The sequence below is a fragment of the Arachis duranensis genome, chromosome 8, assembly GCF_000817695.3.
Source record: "Arachis duranensis cultivar V14167 chromosome 8, aradu.V14167.gnm2.J7QH, whole genome shotgun sequence".
NCBI classification, from domain to species: domain Eukaryota; kingdom Viridiplantae; phylum Streptophyta; class Magnoliopsida; order Fabales; family Fabaceae; genus Arachis; species Arachis duranensis.
This window is the reverse complement of record NC_029779.3, coordinates 4222660-4239684: the sequence shown is the minus strand read 5'-3', so window position 1 is coordinate 4239684 and position 17025 is coordinate 4222660. Positions and strand designations below refer to the sequence as shown.

Here is a 17025-nt window from a genome sequence, read left to right as displayed (position 1 = left end):
ATATTTTATAATATAATAAAGTTATTTAATCTCTTTTCTTTTTATTTGTATATAAATGTTGTGAACCAAAAAAATAAATAAAGTAAATGGGATCAAATTTATTTATTTTGTGGGGGCAAAAAATTATTTTTACTATATACTATATATAAAATTTTTAAAACTCAATGTCCTGTACTGACCAATATAAATACGTCTCTGCACATGTGAATATATGTAGTTGATTATTAATGTGCATATAATATTTTTGTAAAAATTATAATACTATTTTTTATTTTTATTATATTTTTTATTTTTTTTAATTTTTAATTTGATTATTTTTTATTAATATTTAATTTTTTAATTATTATTTTATATTACTTTTAAATTTTTTAATACAAAATTAAATAGACTAATCCATTGATTCAACAGTCCACTACAAAGTAAAATGGATTAATATTTTAAACTTATTTTGTCCCATTTTTAAAATAGATCTTAGAGAGGCAAACTATCCACTTTGTCACACTTATCCAAATCCGCCTTCATCTCGTCTCGTTATAATAGGTTTTATACTGAGACGGATAATTATCCGTCCCGACCGAACAAGGATAAAGTGCATATGTGCGGACACAATTGCCGTTCCTAATATGCTTGAATAAATGGCCAATAAAAAGTTAAGATATCGTCTAACCATGAATAACAAGAAAGGACCGGAGGGGTGGAGGGGAATCAATTATTCCGTAAATCTTTATAAGAATCAAATGCAACTCATTTATAAATTTTTAAATTGTAAAAACTTAATTTTTAGGAATGATCTCTCTAAATAGTGGCAAAAACATTTTCCTTATAACTGAGTGTCTGAGTATAAAAAGTAAACAAAAAAAAAGTCCCTAAATTATATAATCATTCACAAAAATATTCTCGATTTATACTATCAACAAATATATTTTCAAAATATTTAAAAATACGTCAAAATATTCAAACTTAAAAAAATTCATCTTAACAAACACGGCAGAAGTGGCAGGCAATGCTTATGTGGCTGTCTCTCGTATCATGTTAATGATTCGGTTATCGGTTATGACCTATTTACTAGTGAAAGCAAGTAAGAGAGAATCACTAAATATGAATCCTACAGACTCATCAAGCTCTTCACAACCCATACATCACTCTACCTCCTTAAGCATAGACCGATTACCCACTAGTTTAAAGAAAACCCTTGGCAACAAAATTGACCAACTAGTAGAATTTACTCATGTTCCAGAAGACTCCCGAACCCCGGCCACTGAATATCCTCTCATAAGTCCATATTCTTTCTACCAAAGGCAAAAGAAATCAACTCTCACCTCCATCCGCCATCTAATCCACAGAAACCCTTCTCCTCCTCCCAAAGAAGTCATCCAGTCTTCCCACCTGCAACAGTGTGGTCTAAAAGCCACTACTGCCGAATAGTACATAACTTTGGAGATTCCTCCAGAACTTATACAAAGTTACCTGAACCAGGGCTACACTCATTTACATCTAGGAGCAGTTAGGCTAATTCTCACTCTTCATGGGAGAAGATCCCTTCCTGTAACAGCCAAAGTCGCTCTTTTAGACACCACCTTCAAAGAATACCAGCATGCATTAATAGGAGCGTTAGTAACCACACTCTCAAATGGAAGTGTCATTCTTACTATAGCCCCTAATTTTACCATGAGACTCTCAGATCCCACGATATGTCAAAGACTAAAGATCCAGATACAGCTGGTTGGAGTAATTCAAGACTCAAATGCTGAACAAGCCACCCTGCATCATCAAGTTCTCTATAGAGTTCAAGATCATGCTCTTGATCTCAATCTCCCAAACACTACAGGAGAAGCATTATTCATGTTCACAGATAATGCAAGAGGACCAGCAATCGTAAACATTCCAAGAATGATCACCACTGATGAACTCTCTTCTATTATTCCACTGGAATGGATTACTGATTATGAGAAAGCTTTTCCGAAAGAACAGATTGATGTTCACACCACAACACCACCAACTATTACTCACAATAGTGATGGGACGGTGACCACTGTCTTTCAGAGACCCGGAATAACCAAGCAAACCTCTCTGCGAGGACCATCTTTCAGAAGAATTAACATGATCTCTCCTGTTCAGGTGCAAACAACTCACAACCAACATGATCCACCAGTGCATTTTTATGAGAACGGAAAACCTGTTTATGTTTCTCATATAAATGGTCACTTTATATGGGATGTTGATCCCTCTATGTGCGATTCTGATTGTGATTGTGTTGACCAATGGAGTGACACTGATGAGGAAGAATATGAGAGAAGATGGAGGAACAAGAAAAAGAAGAAGAAGTCATTTCCAGCACCTTGCTCCTTCAAAAGACCTGAGCCTCCTGATGACGCTGAAACAGCCCCAATGACCAAAAGGAAGCCAATGCTGAAAAAGACAAGATTATCCAGAAAAGGTTCTATGGATCATCTCTATCAATCAGTCAATAATGTCACATGCATTGCCACTCTCAGGCCCTATGAAGAGGAATTCCCACCTTTAGTGACCCAGACTGATGAAAAGAAAATCACCAAAAGACCTTATGTGATTCCTCAAGGAATTACTCCACATGGACATCAGGCAACAACCCCTCAAGAGGAAGTACTTAACTGGCATACAGACAATGCAGTCAGTCAAAATAAGGTCTTGCTCCGAATTGATCACACCATTGGCACTCTTGTAGAAAAAACTGAAGATCTTTCATCACAAATAAGGTCCATGGCAGAACAGGCATCCTCCTTGGAAACCAGGGAATTTTTTCAGAGAAGAAAATGTTCCTACAAAAGATAAGGGCATCAAAGAAGGATCGCCTGCTCCAGGACGATCAATTAATATGATCTCTTTGGACAATCAAGCACATAGCACAGAAATTAATGAAGAATCTGAAGAGGAGACTACTGAAACCAGTGAAGAGACAGATGATTGGTCTGAAGAAGACTACAAAGCAGATCTTTCAGCAATAGCCATGGTTAATCCTGTGGAAGAAGAAGAAGAGGAGGAAATAACTTCTGAAAGAGATGAACCAACAGCTTCATCTAGCCATACACAGACAGGATCCTATGAAGTTAAAACTTCTAACAAGTGGTTCACCTTTGATGATATTCAACCAGCAAGGTACAGAGAAAGGTTAAATGAATTTAGTGCTTGGATCGAGACCAACATGGCCAACCCAAATCTCACAAGCAGACAAGTCCTTGCAGACTTCATAAATCGGATGACTGGCAACCTCCGAGAATGGGTGAATAACCTGTCTGAGTATGAAAGACTCCAACTCATCAATGGTACCTCTTCACAGTTCCTAGGAATAATACACCAAGAATTCTTGGGAGACATCACAATCATTCAGAAGAGGAATTCTCAAGAATACTTTGAAATGAAATGTTGCTCACTTAACAGAAAGGACTTGGAGAAGCACTACAAGAAAATGGCTGCTAAATATTATCCTCTTGGAGGAAATAATAATCCGCCACTTAAACAAGTCTTTATCGCATCCTTGCCAGATGAACTCCAGCCAGAGCTACACCGAATGATGATGGCTCTTCGCAAAGAAGTGGCTACCACTACCATTGGAGAAATATACCAATTGGCTCTAGCCGCTCTTGACAAATTGTGCGAACAGCAGCAAATGTTCAAACAGCTCAGCAAGAATTCGAGCAAACTCAAAGGAGCATGCAGCAAATCCTATTTGAAGATCAAATGCAAGGAGCCAAGCACATGTGAATGTAAGACCAAGAAAAAGACCCATTGGCAATCGCCTACCAAGACATTCCACCAGAAGGCTTTTAGAAGGGGAAGGAGGAAGTAAAAGTACCGTTATTTCAAGAGAAGAAAACCTCAGACTAAGTCAAACAGATGTTTCATCTGTGGAAAGCAAGGACATTTTGCTAAGTCATGTCCCCACAAGACAAAAAAGGAGATAAAGATGCTTCAATCCTTAATGGATGCAGCTTCCATTGAAGATGGAGAAGACCTTGAATCAGTACTTGAAGAACAAGAAGTTAAAGACGGGGAAACTGAATATGTTTTCCAAGACTCTGATTCAGAAGAAGACTTTCCACCAAAAAGGTCAATCTTTTCTATATCCTCCTTAGCACCACCCATGGCCTCCATTACTACAAAGATTCCTAAAGGATCAAATTTCCCAGAAGAAGAACTTGGATATCTTGGATCCTTAGGAATGAAGCAGATTGATGGCACTCCTCGTCCCCATTTTGATCTAAAAGTCAAGACATCCATCTATGACAAACCCACAAAGGCTGTTGCATTGCTAGATACTGGATCTTGCGCCACTGTCTTAAGGCCACATGTTTTGCCAAAGGAAATGTGGGCACCTATTTCGAAGACATTCACAGCAGCCAACAGTGAAATCTTCACCATCAATCTTATCTCTAAACAGCCCATTGGATTGGAGATATTTGCAGGCCAGATCACTTGGCTCAGAGTATTGGGAAGCTACCTCCCAGACAAAGATGTTTTTTTGGATTTGATGCATTCTTCAGAACCCATGGAATGCATATCAAACCCACCGGCTTAACTTATAAAGGGCAGTTTTTGCCTTTTTTAGGGATGCAAAGCATTCTTGAAATCCAAGAAGCTCCAGAGGAATACAGGGAGATCCAACAACTACTCATCAGTGCTTGTTGCGACAGTCATGACCAATTCAACCACCCTGCACCTTTGTGGAAAAATCCAGAATTCTATGTCCGTCTCCCTTTCAAGAAGAATGAAGACATCAATCCAACAAAAGCCACGCATTCAGGAATGAACCCTGAAGATCTAAAACTGGCAAGAGCTGAATGTGCAGCTCTCCTTGTCCAAGGACTCATTGAACCAACCAAATCCAATTGGGCATGTCAAGCATTCTATGTTGAAAAAAGGGCTGAACAAAACAGAGAAAAAAAGAGGCTTGTTATTGATTATAAGCCACTTAATGTCTTCTTACAAGATGACAAGTTTCCCTTACCAAAAATCTCAGTTACTACACAAAGGTTAAGTGGAGCAAAAATATTCAGCAAGTTCGATCTAAAAGCGGGTTTTTAGCAAATTGGGCTCCACCCTGAAGATAGATACAAGACAGCATTCTGTATCCCTGGATAGATACAAGACAGCATTCTGTATCCCTGAAGCCCAATATCAATGGACAGTAATGCCATTTGGACTCAAAGTAGCCCCGTCTCTTTTCCAAAAAGCCATGACAAAAATCTTTGAGCCCATATTACACTCCACACTTATTTATATTGATGATATATTACTGTTCTCAAAAGACAATGAAGCCCACAAGGCACTTCTGGCCCAATTCACTCAAATCATCAAAGATCGGGGAATCATGCTATCAGCAAAAAAGAGCTCTATTGCCAAGAAAAGAATTGAATTTCTTGAAATGATTTTTGAAGATGGGTTTTTTCAACCAGGGGAACACATTGCCAAAGGGCTAATCAACTTCCCTGATGAGAATATGACAGTCAAACAAGTCCAACAATTCTTGGGAATCGTCAACTACATCAGAGACTTTATCCCAGATGTGACTAAACATACCAGCCAGCTGTCAAAACTCTTGCAAAAGAAGCCCCCACCTTGGGGACCAGAACAAACCACAGCTGTCAAAACCCTGAAGAAGATAGCACAAGACCCCCTCCTTTAAAGATTCCCAGCACAGGAAAAAGAATATTGCAGACAGATGCTAGTGATGAATTCTGGGGAGCTGTGCTGCTTGAAGAAATTGATGGGACTAGACACTATTGTGCACATGCTAGCGGGAAGTTCAAAGAATCCGAAAAACATTACCATGCCACTTACAAAGAGATTCTTGCTGTCAAAAGAGGGATAGAAAAATTCAATTTCCACCTCAGTTCTTATCATTTTACTGTGGAAATGGATAACACCTCTTTCCCATCAATGCTGGAGATCAAGAAAAAGATCTTGCCAGACTCTCAACTCTTGCGATGGAAAGATTGGTTCTCCCGCTATAAATTTGAGGTGAGACACATAAAAGGCCACCAAAACACACTTGCTGATTTCCTTTCCAGGCCAACCAAAGAACCACCTCCCAAGCCAATAGAACCACCTCCCAAGCCAATCCATTATATTTGCATCATGAGTACACACAATCCTTCATACACCATTCCATTCCCTGATTGTCCACTACACAATAACCCATACAGAAGAAAAATTGGTCCTTTTCCTTTCAAAGCAAAACCCCAGACAGGATTTCAGATAGCCTGTCTAGCCAGGCAAACTTTGTTTTACTGGCTACACCAGCTCCTTATTATAACCCAAATCTGTCCAAATCCAAAGTACTTCGACATGGATATCCCTTTTTGCACCATACCAATTATCCAAGGACCTATACCAGAAGAAATGATGTGGTATATCTGGGCTCTGTCTTCTCTTTATCCATGTGCTATCATCATACCACTCTTCCCTGTATATCACATCCTGTGTAACCGCACTGAAGCCCAGTCTCATCTAGTCCGGTTATTCGCTATGTATGCGCCACTTGGGGCATGGAGAGGAATGTTATATAACATGATTGAGCAACACCAATTATGGGATAAACCCTCCAGGACAAAGCGGAAATTCTGTTGCTTTGTCACCCTTCAGAGAGATTATTTCACAGAATGTAAAGCACATACTGTGAATGCACATACCATGAACAAAGTTGATATTGTTGGGTATTCCACCATATGGCCTACAGATGAAAAGACAGTCCTAAATGCCTTGGCTAAATACCTTTGCAAACTTTGGCAGCCTGGACTATTTGGAGAGAGAGATGTAATTGAGGGACTCCCGTTTCAATCAGAGGTCCCACCAATAACCCTCCAGGAGTTTCAGTCCAGATTCATAACTTCAGGAATAATCAATCAATTTGGACAGTACTCTTTTTATGCACCAAGAGACCAACCCAGCACGTCTACACATGTCCCAAACAGAAGTTCTGAAGAAGATCTGAATTCTGAAGATCTAGGTGGAAGGGTGTATGCTTTACCACCAAGCCCAACCAGAGTTGATGCAGGAATAGCTGATGATGATAAAGGCCCAAAATCAGACCCATATGACCCATACCTGCAAGATGCCCAAGATCCAAATGAAGGAAACACTGAAGACCCGTTTCTCTACCTAGGGACTACCAATCCAGCTTCTGATTCATCATTCTCAGATGGAGATGGGACCCTTCCAGAAGACTATTTCAAACCGTCCCTTTATTAAAGCAATGGCCCCACTATGTATAATTATTAAGTGTGCTAGAATAAAGTGACTTTTGTCACATGTCTCAGAAAAGTTAGAAAGGAGAGTCACATGTCTCAGAAAAGTTAGGAGATAAGGCTTATCCTTATCCTCCAGTTGGCATTGTAAGATAGGTTTGTTTAGATTTTGTAAGATATCAGTTCTATCTAGAGACCTCTATAAAATGAGGAACTCATCCCCATTTGTAATCGGACTTGAATGAACATTGTAATATATCCACTTTTCCTATCTTACAAAATGTTCTAAAATTCTCATTCTCTCTCTGAAAGCTTAGCTAGTGTTATTTCCTTCTTGCTCAATCCAGTGCCATAAAAGTATGCTCTGAGCTTGCCTCTAAAAGAGGATCCTGCTCATCAGAAAATGGCATGGAAAGGATCCATAGGAATTTCTCATAGTGGAAAAAGGACTCAATGTTATAATGCTAAGTTTTGCTCGGACCCTTTAATCTCACTCGTTTTCATGGTAAATAATTCAAAGACATTTTAGATGATTTCCACGTGAGTATAATAATCAATAATTGGTTTCACATAAAACTTTCAGTGTTTACATTGACATATCTACTTGTTTACAGATACGAAGTAGCAAGGGCAGAATCAAATATCAATGTTCAAATTAAAATTTCAAATGCGATGACAGTGCCCAGTGGTCAATATGTTAGTACAGTGAAAGGTTATGATCCATTTTCCATTAGCCTGTACAGATGGAATGGCAAATGCATCAAACCACAACAGTCGCAACAAGGATCTTTAACGTGCAAGATAATATATGTTTTGGCTTGGGAATTCTATTCGAAATTAAAGACACTAAAGATAAGGAAAAAATTGCCGTCACAAATAGAACGTAGTCTATGAGAACTTGTTTTGCTGCGATTGTGATTGTGATTGCGATTGCGAATAACCGGGAACAAACACAGGAAGCTGGCCACCTCTATGTGATCGACCTTGCTGAAATTCCCTCAATGCAGCATCTCTATCTTGAATACCCGCTGCTGAGCTGCTACTTCTTGTTCCCGTAGTTGCCTGTTCATTCACAACAGGACTGCCAAAAAATATAGAACGACCACTGTACAATAACTCTGTTCCGGAAACTTGAGAACTGCCATGACCACCAGATGAGGACGAGACGAAGCGCCCAGCTTCTTGGTCCCAAAATACTAATGATCTTCTGTTCTCGGAAACAGCTATGTTGTTACCTCTCATTGGTAGGCGTCCATTGTTATCACGAACTGGATTTACATTCCCTTCGCTTTCTCTGGCTGATAAAGGAGACTGATTTCCTGATGGTTGCTGATACATTGGGTTGAAATGGTCTCTGCTCAAAGTTGGAATCTGCATTGGTGAAGGGGTTAAGTTGGAAACTTGAGGACTGCTAAAGTTACTCATACTGTGCTGACATGAATCTAAATCTTCTTTGCTTGCTTGACTTGGAGGATATGAGCCCTTGTAAGGTGATAACCTTGATGTGCCAGCTGCATCATATTTATTATGAAATCCTTGATTGCTAATTGGGCTGCTTCTTCCACTCACATTGCTGCTGGATAAATTATCTGCATCATATGGATTAGACCGAGCATTAATTGGGCGAAGCACAGATGATGATGCTCGAGCTTTCGCAGCTGCCTTAGCTGCCTCATTAGAATCCAGTTTTGCAAGTTTCCATGCACTTATTCGCACAGCACGATGATTTGGTTTTTTCCCCTTGTCAGGTGGCTGTATTGCATCCGGATCAACTGTGGACGGCAGCCTTCCTGGCTCCAAATGTGGTATGATTTCATCCTGCTTATCCAAGATCAGACAGATAATCAGCATTCAACAAAAGAAAATAACATTTAGGAGGAAACAAAGCATGCAATATACAAAACATATCTTATTGGGTGTGCCTCTTTACAGCACACATCTCCTGTCTTAACTGTTATAGTCTAACAGTTCTTAATTACTTGCTAATCATGGAAATAGTCATACATTATCTCTCTACTCACTTCGTACTTTAAATCTTATTGTAAATATCTATATGTAATATTCCAAAATAGGTGACTATGTCCATGACGTAATCATATGATTCAGGTTATAATACAAAGATAGCCATACCGGGTGATCCATGAATATTCTCGGAGGTGTACACCAAGCACCCTTGTATTGCAAACTCATTCCAACAGAACTTCTTCCACTTACTGCCGTGACAGCTGAACTGGTAGGAGATGATGGTAGACTATGCTGTTCACCAGCATCTACTGAAGGACCCGGAGGCTCACTTAGAGTTCTCATGGCAACAACATACTCATATGTTGTAATACCCTGTAAAAGGAAACGGCAGCTAAGAAATCATATCTATATGTCAGAAAGGGATGAAGTTCATGACTTTACCTTTCGTATGAGGATCATATGAAAAAAGAACAATTCTCCCAAAGGTAAGGTTGCCAGGAAAGAAACTGCTGTGCAGATGGCCTGTTAAAGGTTTGAAATTTAGTAAAACAATGGGCAATATATGCCTTTAATATTTTAGCAATTTACATCTTTTTATAGTGAAAAAGTACAAGAAAGGTATTCTTTGTTAAAAAATTTCAAGTTAGGGACAGTTAACTTAACCACTCAACTAGTTAAAGACGTTGACAACCAATGAGTGATTAAAGGGTACGCTGAACAATTTCCAGCAAAAAACCAAGTGGTGATAAATATTCATCAGACTTCCAAAGAACAGCAGAAGAAATTATTTGAGATAAACTAATATGCTACTATCTACTGTGAAATGGAGCACAAAACCAGGGTGAGCATACCACTATAATAGCAAATGGGACTCGAGAGAATCCAGCTCCAAGTTTTTCTGCTATTTGATTTTCTGTGTCCCGCTTATCAACAAAGCATCGGACAAGCACAGCAATCCCAACTCCACATTCAACTATAAGCTGTGGCACGTGTGAACACAGAGTAAAACAAAAATATAATCAGGAAGGTTTGTATTATGCAACACACAACAAAGTGTGGGTGGGCACCAAAAGCTTCATTTAGGATACCCTCTTTCAGTCAACTTACCCAAACTAGGCTTACTGCCATAAGGCACACAAAGGTGACATAATTCTTCCGTCCAACACAATTGTTCAACCACTGAACAAAACAACAAAAGAATATGATGATGAATCAGAAAGGGGTGTTAACAAGTGGAAAAGTGAGCTCATATATCATCAAAATTTTCTTAATACAACATACAGATATGACACTACAAGAATGAGTATCTAAATTACCCAGAAAATGACTTCAAGTAGCATTAAAATGGGAAAAGTACCCGACAATGGTGATCAAATCCATCAACACATTTGTCACAGCTTCTACAATGCTTACTGAACTTCCGAACCTGCAAAATAGTACTTCTAAAATGTAAAAACATCATAATTTTTGCACATTGAGGAAAGTGTTTATGAGATATACAATGAATAATATCAAATATGCTATTCCAGTAAGAATTCTTGCCTCAGCATTGCACAAAGTACAGAACAAAGCTTCCTCTTCTCCAGATTGTTGCTGTAGATTATTATCTTCATTACTGCGACAATCTTCTCTGACAAGGAAACTACAGAAGAAACATCCAATTTTGGAGCACCAACTTGAATTATGCTGACCAGACGTTCCTTCACCTTTTAATCCTGTCTTGCCAGTTTCTGTGATATATACCATGATACACTATAAGATTGTCTTATGTCTCAATATCAACAAATACCACTGCCAAATCAACTAAGAAAGTAAAAAACAAGACATCATATGACAGGAGGAGGCAATAAACATAATGACTGTGTAAATAGGAAAAGACTAAACCACCAGAAAGAGTGGCACCAAAATGGTACCAAAAGCATAGGAAAAAACATGCAGTAACCGCTTCATGGTTTTTGTATGACCCAGTAAACAGCCTAGTCAACACTATCACTAATTCACTACTGTATATTAATTTCAGTCCGTTAAGCATGAGAGTCATATCAAGTTATCAACAGACAACGGCAGCATTCCAAACCCAACCTGCCAATTCTTCATCAGCTTTTGATTGGTTCTTCGATGTCTTGTCAGAATCAAGCAGAACTCCCAAATCAGCAGGGTCAATGGCAGTGCATCGAACATAAAGAAGGAATACAGAGAGAGCCTGAAATTCAAAATATAGGTAAAAATCAATGAAGGAATATTGAATCTAATAATTTAGTATGAATTTTGTACACAAAACCACAAGGAGGATAGAAAGAGCGCAGGAAAGAATCCGAATAATCCTTACCAGTGCGGAATAAACACCAAAGGCCACGTATTCATAAATATCCTTTCCGAGAAAAGGAGCAAAGAAGGCATAGAATGCGATGGATAACAGGAAAAAAACCGTTATAGCCACCACCTGTTTACAAATGTTGCAAGAAAAAAGTGTTATGAGAATACCATTTGTCAATCCCACTACTTTCCACAGATCCAGTCACAACTCACACACATTATCATACTCTTCAATTCATGTGAATGTTGAATGAGAGTATTACGATAACAGTAAATCCACAACTTAGAACGTAAGGGAAATTAGCGATAAATGCATCTTTCTTTTCCTACTTTTTTGGGGGGAAATCGGAAAAAATGGAAGTGATATTTGTACATGATGGTTTGTGTGGAGTTGAAAAAAACAGTAACAGCGTGGCACAGAAAATGATGAGAAAAGAAAAACAATGATAGAGCAGAGGGGAGAAGCACGTATGAGATTCCACAGAAAAACAGAGATTAGGAGCAATCAATTAGGAAATGATTAAAAGAGTGAAAGTGTGAGTACCTGGAAAGTGTGAAAAGGAAGCTCCCAACCATGACGGCGAGCCATGACTGAGAGTGACCAAAGAAGAAATCTCTCTCTCTCTCTCTCTCTCTCTCTGGTGCGGTCTACGAAATGAGAAGTAGAAACAGCATCTATGCTATGGAATGTGGTGGAAAGTGGAGACCGATTTGCGAAAGAGAAAGAAGTTTGAACTTTGATTCTGCAGATTCTATGGCTAGGGTTCCTTAAGTCAAATTCGAACACTCTTCTTCAGTTAATTAGTAATAATTAACACTTTAACAGTAAGCAAGGCCACTCTCTCTTACTCTCCTCAATTAATTATTAATTTTTTTTTTGGTGACTAAATAATTATTAATTTAACTATTTCTTTTTGGTGACTTATTAATTTAACTATATAATAAAGAATTTATCCAACTTGTATTCTAAATTTCTAACAACATATTTTCAATATATAATAATAAAAATTTTTAATTTTAATATATTAAAAATATAAAAAAATTTACAATAACTTTTATAAAATATTATTTTATGATGTTCTATTTTATTTTGTTATAGTGTTCTCTAATTTAAAAAATAAAAACTAATTCAATTTTAATTTTATTTAAAATTTTATTATTGACCAATAAATTAATATATACATAATAGTGCTTTTATTTTATATTCTTAAAACATAAAATAACAAAACTCTATACTAAATAATTACTAATTCTTTCTCATATTGCAATTTCATTTCTTTTCACAATTTTTTAATTATTCCTTAGTATTTCGAAGCGAAATATCAACATACGAAGTATTAAAAAAATCACCAAGAATAATGTATGACGTTGAAAGTTTAAAATCTTTTTTTTATATGGGTATTGTATTAATCTTTTTTATATACTCCTTGATTATAATATAAATAAAAATAATTAGTTTTATATTATATAAATGATTATTCAAAAAAATAAATATAATTAAATAATATATAAAATATTTTATTATGTTATCAATACATGAAAATTAAATTTATAAATAATTGCATAAAGATTTTATTTCTTTAGTTTTTTTTTATCACTTCCATGAAAAAATTCAAGTGTAATTGTAATTACTCTCATTATGTGAACAACAAAACGATAAGAATATCCTAATCCTAAATATTTATGTAAGTTAATCACAGACTATTATATGTCTTTCTTATTTTTTCTTCTTTTCCATTTTTGTAATATATCATACCAAACTTACAACATTCTTTCAATTCTCACATTTCATGAATTAAAATATTTTCCTAACTTACCAAATAATCATTTTTGTTGTCATGAATTATAGCATGTAGGTGGCACAAATTTGTTGGATATGGAGTGGATTTGGTAAATAACGAATCTATTTATTTATTTTTAATAAAACTGAAAACATAATACTTTTGACTTGCACAAATATGCCTAACTCATATGAGCTGCCATGATTAATAAACTATTTGAAGGATATTGTTATGTACCCAGCCATGAGTGGATTTTGTCTTTATACGTTTGTTTGGTTGAAAATGCTTTGATCACAAGCTTTCCGCAATCAACTATCTATCTAATAAATAAACCTACAAGAAGTAAAGTATTCTGCCCTCCGATTATAGTATTAATTAATCAATAATTAAATGTTAGATGTGCCGTCTCACTTTAAACATAATGATTTGAATTCTTGCTACTTATCATTTAGCTGTTCCTTCCTTAGCTTCCACCTATTCTATTTTATTCTATTCCATTCCATGTCACTTTCTGAATGAAAGTGACAGAAGCAGGGGTGTGAGTGTGAGATACTGAAAATCGTTAGCAAAGTCTTTCATAATATAAGAACGGAGGAATGAAAATGAATGACGATTTGACTTACCAACCGAAATTGAATTATTTCAAAGCTTTTAGCCGGCTACTTTTTCTTTATTGAGAAGAGTGTGCACAATACTACAAAATTGTATAAATTATAAAATGATAAAATGTATTATGACAAGGGGAAAATTCAGTGGGGCAATCTTATCTTATTATAAACAAAAATAAAAAACTTAAGACCCCACATCTTGAAAATTCTACGAAAAACCTCTGTTATTTTAGTTTCATCTTTAAAACATCATTGCGTTAATCTGGTCGTTGGCCGAAACTTGTCTAGACATAAGAAAATTGTAAATTAATGGTCTTGCAATAAGTGAAAATCATTGAATGATAATTTTAATGTTAATAGTACTTTTTTCAGAAATTAATTAATATATTAAAATTTAATGTGTGATTTAAGAGTGTACATAGTCGGCTGATTAATTTTGATATGGAAAAAGGTTTGGTGATGTGCATTGAAATGGGTGTTTGACCAGTTTTTACACTATTATGGGCTATAGAACAAACGCAAGTTGCGTTTTTTATTTTCTACAATTAGTGTTTTTTGTTTTTGAAGCTAAGGAAAAAACGCATGTTGCGTTTTTTGCATGGAGTCAGAACAAACGCATGTTGCGTTTGTCAGATTGGCATTAAAAAAAAAATTTTGGACAGAGTAAATCGCATGTTGCGTTTTATTTGGGCCGAAAATTTTTTTTTGAAGTCCATAAAACGCAGGCTACGTTTTATATGTAAAATAATATTTTAATGAAGAGCCTTGCATATAAATTGCTAACTCAGCTATCTCTAACTCGTACCTCACTCCTAAATCCCTCATTTGTGCTCCCTTTCACCTTTCATTCATTCATGCATCCCATAATTGTGAGATTTTTTGGGTATTAGAAGGGTAAAAAAAGTGAGATTATGGAAGGTATTGCAAATATACGAGTGTATTATAACAGTGAAGTTATACCGAACACACACGAAGGAGTGACTTTTGTTTGTGAATGTCCATTTTCATTTGCTATTCCATATACCACGAGTTTTGTGGAGTTGCAAAATGGTATTTGTGTCAACATACCAAGTCACATTTCGAAAAGGGTGAGCTATATTTTGTACAGGAGTCCTGTACAAGTATTTGGTGGGCTTATACAGTTTCAAATAATGGCCATCACTGACGATGCAAGCATGCAGCAGATGTTCTGTATTTATCAACAAACCCGATTTCAGGTGCCGCTAATAGAGCTGTACGTTGAGTTTGAACAGCATACGGGGGTGGACGAGTTTGACGAGGACAACAACATTAACGAGTTCGGGGATATAGGCTGGGAAGAAGATAACGACGACAGTGAAGAGGAGTTCGAAGCCAACTATGAAGTCGATGACGAAAACGATGACGGAGATCTGGCAGGCAATCCGGCGGTGCCAAATGAAGCGCATGCTGTTATAAGCCAGCAGCCATTTGGTGTTCCGTCTTTTATGCGGACTCTTGATCTCGAAGCCATGCATGCCCCAGAATTTCCTGAGTATGCAAATATGGGTATGTTATATTATGGTTATTAATTCACGTTACCACTAGTGTCCATTTTATTTGCCTTGTCTGACTGATGGTGGTGCGCTTATCGTTGGTGAAGGCAACGCTGCGGCCGAAGATGGTGAATTCAGTGTCGGAATGGAATTTGGCTCTAGAGAGTCGGTGATATCTGCAATCAAAAGCTACACTATCTCTAGAGGAGTTGATTACACTGTGTATGAGTCTGAGCCGCAGACATTCTATGCGAAATGCAAGGGTTATGGTGCCGGGTGCGATTGGCTTATCCGAGCTAGTTTGATTCGAAAGAAAGCTTGTTGGGAGATCAGGAGATACAATGGCAAACACACGTGCACCATGGGAACTATCTCGCAAGATCATGCCAAGTTGGACTCAGACACAATTGCAGATGCCATTAGGCCGTTGGTCGAAGCAGATCCGTCCATAAAGGTGAAGTCTATTATTGCAGAAGTTCAGTCAAAGTTCAACTACACTATCAGTTACCGCAAGGCTTGGTTGGCAAAGCAGAAATCTGTCGCAAAAGTTTTTGGTGGTTGGGAGGTTTCTTACCAGACTCTGCCAGTTTGGTTGAAAGCAATGACTGCAAAGATGCCAAGGTCTCGTGTTCAAATAAAGACGCTCCCTGTTTACCGTGAGAGTGAGGAGGTACAAGGTGTAAGAGTTCTTCAACGCGTTTTTTGGAGCTTCTATCCGTGTATAGTAGCATTCCGACACTGCAAGCCACTGGTGCAGGTTGATGGGACACACCTGTACGGAAAATATAAAGGTGCGCTTCTAGTTGCCGTTGCACAGGATGGGAACCAGAACATTGTGCCTATTGCGTTTGCAATAGTCGAGGGTGAGACGGCAGACGCGTGGGAGTTTTTCCTAAGCAACCTGCGGAGATATGTTGTACCATCGATGGCGTCGGCATTATTTCTGACCGCCATAACTCCATCGACGCAGCAATAGCTCGCAGCAACGGTGCATGGTCACCGCCAAGAGCGTGGCACATGTACTGCATCAGGCACATCGGTTCCAACTTCTTAAGGAGGTTCAAGGCTCCGTATTTGCATAAACTCGTGGTTAACACAGGTATTTGATTTCGTTGTTATGGTTCTGTTCCTATTAATTTCGTGCAACTTGCTTATGATTAAATGGTTTCTCCAATAGGATATTCTAGGACGGAGCAAGAGTACAACAAAAACTACCAAAGGCTGAGAGAGCGGGGTGAGGCGTATGCGCAATGGTGTGATGAGATCGGTGTTCAGAGATGGGTGTTGGCATTCGACGGGGGTCATCGTTGGGGACATATGACGACAAACTTGGTAGAGTGCATAAATTCTGTCCTGAAGGGTGCACGCAACCTTCCTGTGACTGCCATTGTTAGGTCTACTTTCTATCGGTTGAACGAATTGTTCACTCGGAAGAGCACCGAGGCTCATGAGCATGTCCGCAATGGATTCACATATTCAGAATTTGCCACCAAAAGAGTCGAAGAAAGTTTTCGACGTGCAGGCAACATTGTGGTCAATAGGTTCGACAGGCGCAACGAGATGTTTGAGGTTCGCGAAATGCAAGATGGTTCCATTCACACCGTTAATCTCGCGCAAC

At 37.8% G+C, this 17025-nt stretch overlaps 2 protein-coding genes across 2 annotated transcripts; one reads left to right on the top strand and one right to left on the bottom strand.

The window, feature by feature from the left end:
- Nucleotides 1-7845: 7845 nt before the first annotated feature.
- On the bottom strand, nucleotides 7846-12293 carry LOC107460249 (protein S-acyltransferase 21). Its single transcript, XM_016078600.3, has 10 exons — nucleotides 12049-12293; nucleotides 11518-11631; nucleotides 11271-11391; nucleotides 10731-10918; nucleotides 10546-10614; nucleotides 10296-10367; nucleotides 10040-10168; nucleotides 9630-9710; nucleotides 9354-9560; nucleotides 7846-9041 (listed from the first exon to the last, which is right to left on the bottom strand). The coding sequence occupies exons 1-10, from the start codon at nucleotides 12091-12093 to the stop codon at nucleotides 8112-8114; spliced, it is 1956 nt and encodes a 651-aa protein (XP_015934086.1). The 5' UTR covers nucleotides 12094-12293; the 3' UTR covers nucleotides 7846-8111.
- Nucleotides 12294-14804: 2511 nt separating this feature from the next.
- On the top strand, nucleotides 14805-16274 carry LOC107460200 (uncharacterized). Its single transcript, XM_052253205.1, has 3 exons — nucleotides 14805-15420; nucleotides 15515-16181; nucleotides 16265-16274. Exons 1-3 carry the CDS (start codon nucleotides 14805-14807, stop codon nucleotides 16272-16274), a joined length of 1293 nt encoding a protein of 430 aa, XP_052109165.1.
- Nucleotides 16275-17025: the final 751 nt, after the last annotated feature.

Coding starts and splice junctions, on each gene's coding strand:
- LOC107460249 (XM_016078600.3), bottom strand. CDS start 12,093: ATGGCTCGCCGTCATGGTTGGGAGCTTCCTTTTCACACTTTCCAG. Junction 11,632..12,048: donor TTCCTTTTCACACTTTCCAG/GTACTCACACTT, acceptor ATTTGTAAACAG/GTGGTGGCTATAACGGTTTT. Junction 10,615..10,730: donor GTACTTTGTGCAATGCTGAG/GCAAGAATTCTT, acceptor ACTATTTTGCAG/GTTCGGAAGTTCAGTAAGCA.
- LOC107460200 (XM_052253205.1), top strand. CDS start 14,805: ATGGAAGGTATTGCAAATATACGAGTGTATTATAACAGTGAAGTTATA. Junction 15,421..15,514: donor TCCTGAGTATGCAAATATGG/GTATGTTATATT, acceptor TCGTTGGTGAAG/GCAACGCTGCGGCCGAAGAT.